Raw genomic sequence first — 11,325 nt, forward strand, 5'->3', positions numbered from 1 at the left:
CCTCCTTCATAGAAACATTCTCACCCATTTTGTCAATGGTCGCTCATGGGGGGGCATTGGTCTTCTCGGGGCCGAGACTCATGTTACCTAATCTTGCTTGGAAGGTTGGATTTCAATCTAATCTAAATGTGTGGACTTCAAAATGGGTTAATGGCAATGTACCAAGGCCAAGAGATGTTACCATGCTTAATGTTTCACCCTCTCTACTGGACCTTGAAGTAAGACATCTTATGCTCACGAACTTTTGGAATGTGGAACGGATTCGAGCTTTCTTTGATCGTGAGACTGTCAACCATATTCTAGCCATTCCATTCCCAAAAATAGGCGCTTCAGATTATTGTTACTGGACTCACTCAAGAAATGGAGAATACTATGTTAAACAGGGGTACAGTATTGCAAATCATAGGCTCATTGAAGAGAAGGGAACTGAAAAGGATAAAACAAGACTTTTTGACGAGGGAAGAATGTTTATAAAAAAGAGTTTATGGCACTTGAAGGGTCCTTCGAAATGGAAGATATTGATTTGGAAAATTATGACCGACACTTTACCTGTGGGAGCGGAAATACAAAAGAGGAACATTGCAGGTCAGTTTCATTGTCGGTTTTGCGAAGATGAAGGAATCATTGAAACCACTGACCATTTGTTCAGAGATTGTCCTATATCTTCTAGATTATGGAAAGCATCATCACTAGGAATAAACACCTATAATGATAGGTGTGTGACGGTTAAGCAGTGGATTGTCAATTGGCTTCACTACTTTTCTGGGCAAAAGGACCATGATTTCTTGGTTTTTTCCTTCATTTGCTTAGTACATGCAATTTGGATAGCAAGAAATAAAATTATCTTCAATGGAGAGCAGGTCAGTATTATTGGGATTATTAAAATGTACGAATCAGAGCTGGGCACTTCTCTCGATGCTCTCAATTCTGTACTGGATACGACTCGGTCATTACGTTATCTAGATGATGAAAATGAGCGTATTATTACAAGAATAAAAAAGGGAGAGTGGAACAAATTTTTTGGGGAATCGTCCAATTGTGAAACAAGATTCGTCTGTGTCGACGCTGCTTGGAAAGATGACCTGTTAACTGGAATTGGATGGTGTGTCTCTTCTTTAGATAGTTTTTCTTCTGAAAGTTTCGTTGGAAATAGGTTTCACTACTCTACACTAGCAGAATCAGCGGAGCAAGCAGAGGCAATTGGCATTAGGCAAACCCTTATTTGGGCGAAGGAATCGGGCTTTCTTCATCCGGGTCGTTTCTTGGATTGTCTACAAGTCATCTTGCAGATCTTTGGGGTCGTTTCAAGAAGTCACTGCTGTAATGCTGTTATCTTGGATATTTTAGACTTATGCCCGTTTTTTCATTGTATAAGCTTTCGTTTTTTTCCTAGATCTTTGAACCGTCTTGCACACAACATTGCAAGAAGGGTTCGTCTGTTGTAATAGGTACCTTTCTTAATTATCCAACTGTCAAAAAAAAAAAAAAAAAAAACAATATTACTAATGCCGCAAATTCTCAAATGAGACAGTTTGACAATAAAATTTAACTACAGCACATTTATTACTAACATTCAGACAAGATAAAGGGAAGTGATTACACCTAAAAAACTAGTCCTTCAATTATACTGTCAACATTTAACAAGAATAATGTTGTTGTATGAGAGACGGCGGTGTTGTCAAATGCTGTTGACGAAAGATGCAAAATCAGAAGCAGTTGAACCTCCATCTTCAACTGCCTTTCTGAAAGTATTACTTGCATTTTTAGCTCGTACAACCATCTCTTTGCGCTCATCACTTTCCGAGTCCATGAATTTCCTAACAAGGGTAGCTACTTCTTGCCTAGTAAGCACCTTTTCCGGCACAACACCATTCTTCAAGACCCTCCAACCAATCTTCAAATCGTTCACTATCAGCTTACTATTAGGGATTTGGTCCCAGAATATTGGACAAGTCAGCATTGGTACACCCGCGTAAATGCCTTCACTGGTAGAATTCCACCCACAGTGTGTCCAAAACCCGCCTATTGAAGGATGACACAATACCTTCAGTTGATCACACCAGGGCACCAGCAACCCTGTCTTACCAACACCGTCTTTGAATTGAGAATTATCACCCCGGGTTACCCATAAGAATCGTATACCACTTTCTTTGACACCCTCAACAAACTCCTTTGTTTGAGCACTTGAAACCGAAAGGAAACTTCCTTGTGAGATGTACAAGACAGAGTGTCTAGGTTGCAAATCTAACCATCGGAAGTAACTATTGTTGTCGATCATGGTGTCTTGTTTGAGGTTGAAATACGGTATCATTGGGCCAATGTGGTATACCGGGATTCCCAGTTTGGCTTTTAGACAATCTAACACAGGCCCTTCAAACTCATAAATTGAAGAGAACACAACATATTGTGCGTTCTTTAGAGCTGATATCGATTCGAGGACTCTGTGGTAAACCTTTTTACCATTTCCATGGTAAATTGTTGGCATATCTGCTATAGTGGTTGGAGGCAGTCCTGGAATGTAGTCCACTACTTCATTTCCTCTTTCTAAAACAGTAAGTATCAACTATTAGTAATAAAACTATTGACTGAACATATGTTTTATCAATTTATATTTTAGAAAACTAGTTGACATACTTTCCGACTTTCCGTGTTAATCTCAATCGACTTCAATTTACTACATTCTTACAATGTACGGGGTTTGAAGAAGGTAGCGAACAAGGTAACTCAGTAATAATTAAGGCCGTGCAACGACAAAAGAAGGAAAAAAAAAAAAAGGAACAGTAAAAAAACAATGGGTACAATAATGTTACCTGAGACATCAAGAGAGAACTGACCATGCTTAACCAACAAATCAAAGTGAACAAAAACAGTAGCAAATGAAGCTGACATTGTAAAAAAAGCTGCTACCGGAATATTCCTCCGGTTACCCACACTGACAGCCCAAGTAAGATACGAGTCGTAGATAATAATCGAAGCTGGGGGCTGGAGCTGGTCCAGAAGCCGTTCAAAGGGGTCCTCCAACTTGGTAAGAACGGCTTCAAGGAAGGCGGGGAAGTCGGCTGCTCGGCCAAGCTCAGAAGGGATAACTTGAGGAACGGCTGAGTAACGGAGGTTAGGAGGCGGCGGAGGCTCGGAGTCAGCGGTGAGGAAGCCGAGCCATTCCTCTGTTACGACAAAAGTTATGATGAGGTCGTTGGGTTTTGTTAGTAGTAATAGTTTGCAGAGGTTTAGCATTGGGTTAATGTGGCCTCTTCCTGGATAGGGGACTGCTACCACGTGGCAGGCCGGTATTCGTGGTAGTTGTTGACTATGGTTGAACTCCATGATTGATGGAGGAGGAAGAAGTGGGAAGTTTGTGTAGTAATAATGGAGCAAGAGTAAGTGCAAATTATTGAGGTGTATATATCAAGTTGATAGTGTGGGGGTCCAAATGTTGCACGCCTTGGGATATGAGGTGATGGACTATATGTCTATCTCATGTCACCTCTGACCGCAACCCATGTGTGTAGATTTCATAAAGCGAGAAAGATACCAAAAATCTAGGTTATGTGACTTGTGCCATTTTTTTTTTTTTGTAAAATAAAGGGGTGTCACCGTCGATAACAACAGATAATCCCCGCCACGCGTCTTTCTCACGAAGAAGAGGTAACTGGCCAAAAAGAGTTTCTTTTCCATTCCTGGCAAGAGGATCGAACCGGCGACCGTGGTTAAGGGATGAGATGAGCAACCACCACACCAAACACATTTGGTTATGTGACTTGTGCCATTAGAGTAGGCAAATCGTCGTCATTCTCGCAGCTCATCGGAACTTTCATTAAAACAATAAACGGAGTACTGCAGATCATGTAGTAAACATACCAACACATCGCTGAAAGAGCAAAGTTAGATTCTAATGTAATTAAGATGAAAATTTTCATTCCGTCTTTTAATTTTCACGAATAGAATTAAAAACAGACTACAACCTTCAGTCACAATATAATGTTGATTATAACTGCTAAATAAATCAACCAGGCAGTGAAACCCCATCAAAAAGTTACTAAAGCAACGCTACAACAGTGATATTTGTAAGATGAAATTCATAGGCGGTCCTACTCCGAAAGGGTGTGACTGAACTCCTAAGGAAACAATATCATCAAAACAGCTAGAGAGCAAAGAGGTTTTCCTCTCGAATGCAGCAAGCTCGATCCTTCCTAAGCATGTTGAGATTTCTGGCGTTTGATATATTGAATAATCGGCTCTTTCACCTACATTGAACCGAAAAGACAGATCATAAGTCAGAATTTAACTCATACCCTTCAAACTTTTGCATTGCTTTATTACTAAGACAATGAAAGCTTACCGTGCTCGCCTTCCTTGAACGCTTGTCTTGAGAAGGCCTGCTGCAAATTATATCATCACCCTCTTTGGTGTTCTTATTGAATCCACCCAGTTTGGATTTACCATTTCCAGGTACAACGCTTTCCCTTGACGCAACTGGCTGTTTCAGCATCAACAGAGAGTCTTTTATTTCGCAACCTTTTTACATCATTAATGAATATTTGACACTAGCAAGTGACCATTTTAGTTATTATAGTATCAGTGTCATAATAAATTTAAATAGCAGTGTCTCAAATAAGACTTACTCCTACAGAAATACAATTTCAAAGTTACAATAGTGAACCGAGGTAGATGTACTATAGAAGTCCTTACCCCGGCTTTGCTTGTGGGGGTATTAAGAGAAGCATTTTGATTCAACTCAGATTCAGGTCGTACACGCATACGTGTGATGTCTGATCCAACTGAGTGCAGAGCCCCACAAGTCGAAACATCAGCCTTCTTGTTACCTGTGGATCAGTCAAATTATTAGCCAACATGATATATACCTTCTAGTGGTTTGTAAAAGATCAGAAATACTAGTGAATTTTTACCATTTTTTCCAAATTCAATTTGGTTCAAGTTATTTTGTGGTTCGGGAACATCCTCATCCTGTTCAGAGAGGATTTGTTATTAGAAAAATCCTTAATTCCAGAGCGAAAGTAACCTTCAAGTTAAAACTGCCATGTGATGATTAGAACGTTACCATAGCATCATAGTCTAGCACCTTCCTAATTTCACTTAGCTTTTTCTCTGTCACCTCTGAGTGAATTACACGCTTCCCTGTGACAAAAAAACAGGACAAATAAAGATTTCTTGTATGCAGTTATAAAAAACAAAGGGTACAAAATTCCACATACCAAGCTTGCGGTTGCTTGTTGCTTCAAGAAATCCTTCTCGGGTCATTTTGTCAATGAGTTTTCTCACTGTATTTAGGTTGGCCTTTCCCTCAAGCTTGGTCTGAAGTTTGGCGATTGTCACATATTCCATTGGAAGAGCATGGTACAAAGCCTGCATTCATTATTACTAGTGAATAATACTGCAATCTGCACAATATTGATCATCAACTTGACCAAATTATTGAGAAATTTGTTGTAAGGTCAGGGAGTCAAAGTTTGACCGATGATGAACGGGGCTAAGCGATCTGCCCAAGCTGTGGAGCAGATTGTACTTCTCTGTCGAGAGACTTTCCGTAAAACCATTGGCCTTTTGTATGATTTATTCACCACCCAACCATTTATCTATGTATAAACTAAAAAGGCCAAGAGGGCCGAGCATTTGCCCAACTATGAAGAGATCTGGTTGTTTTTATCTATCATTGTTAGATAATGTCCTTGACAGGTTCTGCTACTTTTGTAAGATCGTCAGAATATAGTGAAAAGTATTATATACCATAAGGAGAAAGCTAAGTACTCCGTATTTCTTAGGTGTAGACTCTAGAAGTTGAATCAGTAAAGCTGCTAATTGTGCCAGACACCATATTTAGTAGTGAAACTCAATCGAGAAAGTGGGGGAATCGAACCAACCTGCATATACATGTAATCTTCTCCAGAGGCCGGAACACTCTTATCTCCATTCTGTGATACCCCGTTGTCAACTTCTTCTTTCACGTTGAATTCATACTCATTTACCTGCAATTTTTCAAAGGGGCGGTTGGAAGCTGGAACTCTGAAAAAGGGTTAGGGTGTAACAAAAAAGCATCTTGGAGGTAACAGAAATTTGAAACCACCTTTGGTTTGACAACAGCATATATGTCTTTTCCAACTTTAGAAATAAAACCTTCTCCGACAAGCTTCTCCATGATCTCTGTCATCAATTCAAACTATAAATTCATGTCTACAATAATAAGATGTTCAAGACTGTGTCATACTCCCTTTTGCCAGTGCCGAGTTTTACAGCGGATAAACGAAGCATTACCTTCTATCAACACCTGAAATCATTAATAAAATCTCATAAACAGAAACAAGATAACAGTTCCAAATTTCCGGAGCTCAAAAAACCAATACATACCACAGAAATATCTGAAAAATTTGCAAGCACATCAGTGATTTCCACAGTGTCGAACTGAGCTGAGCTAATCCAGTCCTTAACCCGACTTAATTGATGTTCATCTTCAGCTGAATCCTGGGTTTCATCTGACAAGCAAGTAATTTTGAATAATTAGCACAATCCTCTACCCTAGATTTGATAAGTCTGACCATGGAGAAATAACTTCGCCATTACCTTCTGAAACAATGGTATCTTGTTGACATGGTTGGTCTTTGTCTGATGTAACAAAACAAGCAATGAAAAATAAATAGACACCCATGATTACAAATTCATATAATCATCTTTTAAGTGGTAATAAGATGTGAGTACTGCTTTTAAGGAGAAAAGAATAGATGTTTACCCACTGGTGCGACAATGTACTGATCCTCTTCTGATGTGCTCACCTGAGATAATAAATGAAAATGTTAGAATTGTTCCTCATACACAATCTATTACAATCAAGCAGCAAACAGTAGACAGACCTCATTGCCAGTCTCAGAGTCATCGTCTTTTCTAGTAGAATCAGCTCCCAAACTCACACTCTCATCCTGGTTCTCTCCATCGTCATCTTCACAAGGATCGAGGACACTCTTGACCTGAAAATGTTGGAAGTTTTGTCTTAGAAAGTAGCAATAAATGTAACCTACTGCTCATTCAACAACATAAGCGCTTCACAAACTCACCTTAAGCGCTAGCACAAAATGCTTGCTGTTCACATTCCCGACCTCCATTTTCAAAGGGTTCTTTGTCCACTGATTACGGGCTTCCTCGTCTGTGCACCCTCTGAAGAATGGTGGTTCATAATCTGCAGGCTGCAAAACTCAGTTTTGTATTAGTCTCAAGGATGAATTCTTATAGAAAAATTCTTAACAATGTGTAACAAAAGAAGCAGATACTGGAGCCAGGAAAACGGATATTTAGGTATCAGTGACACTCTCAAGCTAACAACTGTATAAGCATATATCATATCAAACATCACCTAGATTTTAAACATACAATGTACTACGAGTTTTGTCAGCATAGAATTGATCAAAATTACAAGTACATATGAATAACAGACTTACGAGCAAACTAGCACTAAGACAATAAACATCCAAAATGACATACCGTAACATCCTCATAGTATAGCAGCTTCATCAATATAGTGCGCTGAAATGCAAACAACCATAATCATGTATAGTATATGTTCGAGACAATATTAATGTTCATAACTTTCTTAATCTTGTTATTACCTCTTCTGGCATTTTGTCAAGTGTCCTCATGAGCTGAACCAAAGTGCGTATCATTTTGCATGCAGAGCTCCTGCAAAATTATACCTCAAACTCAGAACATCGATTGTAATAGAGGAAGTTAACTTTCGGAGCAGAGGAGATTTAGCAAACAACTAGGAACATCAAGAAAGCTCATAATAATACTTCATTTGATTCGGAGTAACTTCATTGGTAGAATTGAATGTTCCTCCTTGCTTCTTAGATCCTGCGCGACTGATATTCATAGAGACTTCCTCGCTGTTTGGATTTGGGTAGCTAAAGGAAACTGCAGGAAGTGTTACAAACAATAAGGATTGCTGGTCAGATGCTCAGATATTTACCTGCTTAAATTAAGATCGCAACAAACAATGAATTTAACAAGGGAGAAATCTAGGATTGACGACAAGAGCCAACAACTCCTAACGATTCTCACCAAATCAATACAAGTCTGCATAATGACAGCATATGAGCATAACAATTCAGTCAAATGACTGATTCGTTGAAAGTTGAAACTCAGTCATAATTTATGGCCCATTACAATTCATTTTGAAGTTTATACATATAAATTACGTCAAATAATTATACAATAAAGAATACAAGACGAAGAGCAACTATAACATATTAAACACCATCAGTGATTCATGGAACAAGTAATGAGTTTGAAATTTATAGCAGAAAACTCACAAGTGTATTCCTCCATAGTTGGACCATTGACCGCCTCACAGATGCTGAACAATAGTGTTTTTAAATACTTCTTCTGCAGTGCATCATAGACACCTGGAAAATAACAGCATACAGCTTAATATCACTAGGCGAATTCGCTACATAGACAAACTTCTTAACATGAAAGCTTAAGTTGAATGAGCTCTCGCCTTTCTCCATCCAATCAATCAGTCTACGAGACTCAGCGTCTAGTGGCAAGAGCTTCTTTATCTTCATCTCTGTACAGTGTTTATATATATATCACATTGGCTTTCAACCATAAAAAAAAATCCACTTGATAGGATTGTTTATTTAAGCCACCACATAAGCGAAGTCTAATGAAATGTACCTAAAGCAGGAACAGACTTGTCATTGAAGTATTTCTCAGGAAATAGACCTCTAATGTAACTGATGTTGTAGATAGCAATTCGCAGCAAGTTCCTCGTCTGCAATTCATACAGTACAGACACAGAGGAGTGATCATAATCCAGATTGGCGAAAACAAATCTGTTTCACTTTTGCTTTTCAAAATTTGAAAGAGCTACAAGTTCTTTATAATTTACTTGTTACTTCTAATCGCATATAACAACTAAAATAGCCTCGGAAAAGCAGATCAAAACTGCAGAAATCCATAAAAATACAAAGATGCACATAAGCATATAAACATGTTTAATAACTAACGTTTACTGCAGATCTACAGATCTACCCATCACGCCGAATTCCGAAACAAATGTTTACAAATCGTTCCATAACCAACGTTTACTGCGGATACAAATTATGAACAGTCAGTGTAAACTAAAATTTCGATTATTATGAGATTTAAGTAAGTACGCTGTACACCTCCAAAACGGAACGAACATAAGCATATAAACATGTTTAATAACTAAAACTAGCTAAATATGAGATGTATAAACTCAATGTAAACACAGTTTCCGTAAAAAATCGAGAAAATCCAGCTTAATCAACGATGAGTAGATGAAACGTCAATTTACGAACAAAACACAATCGCGATAACTTGACCGAATTTCCAAAGCATAAACTGTAGAAATGTGATCTAATTAAAACTTCCAATGATTTCTGCGCATAGAACTCATTAACAACGAGTAATTCAAAACAAATCTACGGAAAATAGTAAATCAAAAGAGTTCCGAAATATAATGAGAAGTTTAAATCACAAGCCTCCAAAACTGAACGTTAATAAGCATATGTACATGTTTAATAGCTGAAAACACACCGCATTAGCTAAATCTGCGATGTCTAAACTCGATATATAAACAGATTTAGCAACAAATCGCCAAATTCCAGCTTAATTAACAACGAAACGTCAATTTCGCCGAACAAAACACAATCGCGATAACTTAAACTTAATAACGACAAAACATTGATTCCGACGATCAAACCACAATAAGCGACAATTATATAATCGAATTTTCGAAGTATAAGCTGTAGAAATGTGATTTTATTGAAACTATAACAATTTCCGAGCATAAAACTCATCAACAACGTGTAATCCAAAACTAATACACAACAAAACAAAAATAAAATAAAATAGTTTCGTAATGTAATGAGAAGTTGTATACCAGAAGCAGCGAATCTTGCTCGGTGATTTCCGCTTCCTTCACTTTTTGCGCTACTACCTGAAAAATTCACAAAAGAATAATTCAGCAATAATCGAACATGCTTAATTAATTAAGGCAGTGAGATTCATGAAAAGTAAATGTAATGAGAAGTTTTATGATCGACGAAGCGAAATTAACCATTTTCGTAGGTTGAATACGAACGACGTCGTCTGTAATGAGCTGGAACTTGTAGAGCAAGGTAGATGAGAGAGAGTGTGAGTGTGAGTGTTGTGTGTAAGAGATATTTTGAAATTGAAACGGGAGTAAACAAATGAAAATATGAGCGGAGAAATATGGAAGTTGGCGTTTTATAGAAAAAGCCGCGAAGGGTGAACTACTTAACCATGGTTAAGTCACTTAGGTGGTTACTTGGTTAATGCATAACTGACTTGGTTAAGTTGGAGAAATGATGTGTGATTGTGAGTCTGTGACAGTGTGATGTCATGTTGTTGAGTTTATCGGCTGAGTATTCCGTAAATATTTATTGCGCTCTCAAGGCTCAACGTCGTTATAGTTTAATTTTTATAATATTTTTTGCTAAATCGTTTTATACGAGTGTTATTCGTGGCTGATGTAGAAGTGGCTGATAACGGGGCACACACACAGCATCTTATGTGTGCGTATACTAATAAGGTTCTTGTTTTTTTTTTTTTTTTAAATAACTCAAACACAAATCAATCAATATATATAACTAAAGGAGGCTTTTTTTTCTACTTATACTATTGGCATTAGTATTAGGAGATAATTAATTATTTAAATTTTTTCTATTATAATTAGGAATATAATTTTCCTACTAGAAATTAGAATTAATTAATTATTTTACCATTTTCCTATTAGAAATAGGAAATTAATTAACAATTTATTAGCTTTTTTTTTCCCTAATTATACTATTAGAATTAGGAGATAATAATTATTTAAATTTTTTCTATTATAATTAGGAATATGATTTTCCTATTAGAAATGAGAATTAATTAATTATTTTACAAGTTTATTATTAGAAACAGGAAATAAATTAATTATCTATAATTTATTAATATTAAAAAATTATTCATTAGTATTTGTTCACTTTTTATTAAATTAGAAAGAAAAAAACTTTTGATAAATTTATAATATCCAATTTTATAACAACTTCCGATTAAAAAAATGAGGTATTATGAGGCTAAAAGGCCCTATGGCGAACCAGGTTGTGACAAATGTGCATGCATAATACGTACGACATGGAATTTACGCATGTAAAGAGTAAAATGAGTATTTGAAATATGTCCATACGTCTTTTATTATTGTTAATGTCATATTTAATTATACATAATACGAAGTTTATTTTTCAAATGTCATATGTATTCTCCTACTAATTTTAAAGTTATTTCCCTCAC

General features: G+C 36.9%; 2 protein-coding genes across 2 annotated transcripts; both read right to left on the reverse strand.

The window, feature by feature from the left end:
- Nucleotides 1-1,602: 1,602 nt before the first annotated feature.
- LOC141591893 (UDP-glycosyltransferase 87A1-like) lies at nt 1,603-3,424 on the reverse strand. Its single transcript, XM_074412386.1, has 2 exons — nt 2,811-3,424; nt 1,603-2,544 (listed from the first exon to the last, which is right to left on the reverse strand). Exons 1-2 carry the CDS (start codon nt 3,322-3,324, stop codon nt 1,679-1,681), a joined length of 1,380 nt encoding a protein of 459 aa, XP_074268487.1. The 5' UTR covers nt 3,325-3,424; the 3' UTR covers nt 1,603-1,678.
- A 518-nt stretch (nt 3,425-3,942) lies between these two features.
- On the reverse strand, nt 3,943-10,167 carry LOC141591894 (meiosis-specific protein ASY1-like). Its single transcript, XM_074412387.1, has 22 exons — nt 10,091-10,167; nt 9,914-9,970; nt 8,683-8,779; nt 8,504-8,572; nt 8,316-8,408; nt 7,797-7,917; nt 7,614-7,683; nt 7,489-7,530; nt 7,065-7,193; nt 6,864-6,977; nt 6,743-6,785; nt 6,571-6,618; nt 6,364-6,488; nt 6,271-6,283; nt 6,083-6,159; nt 5,880-5,984; nt 5,214-5,364; nt 5,060-5,136; nt 4,908-4,965; nt 4,690-4,823; nt 4,340-4,477; nt 3,943-4,244 (listed from the first exon to the last, which is right to left on the reverse strand). The coding sequence occupies exons 1-22, from the start codon at nt 10,091-10,093 to the stop codon at nt 4,191-4,193; spliced, it is 1,818 nt and encodes a 605-aa protein (XP_074268488.1). The 5' UTR covers nt 10,094-10,167; the 3' UTR covers nt 3,943-4,190.
- Nucleotides 10,168-11,325: the final 1,158 nt, after the last annotated feature.

The sequence above is a fragment of the Silene latifolia genome, chromosome 7 (genome assembly GCF_048544455.1).
Source record: "Silene latifolia isolate original U9 population chromosome 7, ASM4854445v1, whole genome shotgun sequence".
NCBI lineage: Eukaryota > Viridiplantae > Streptophyta > Magnoliopsida > Caryophyllales > Caryophyllaceae > Silene > Silene latifolia.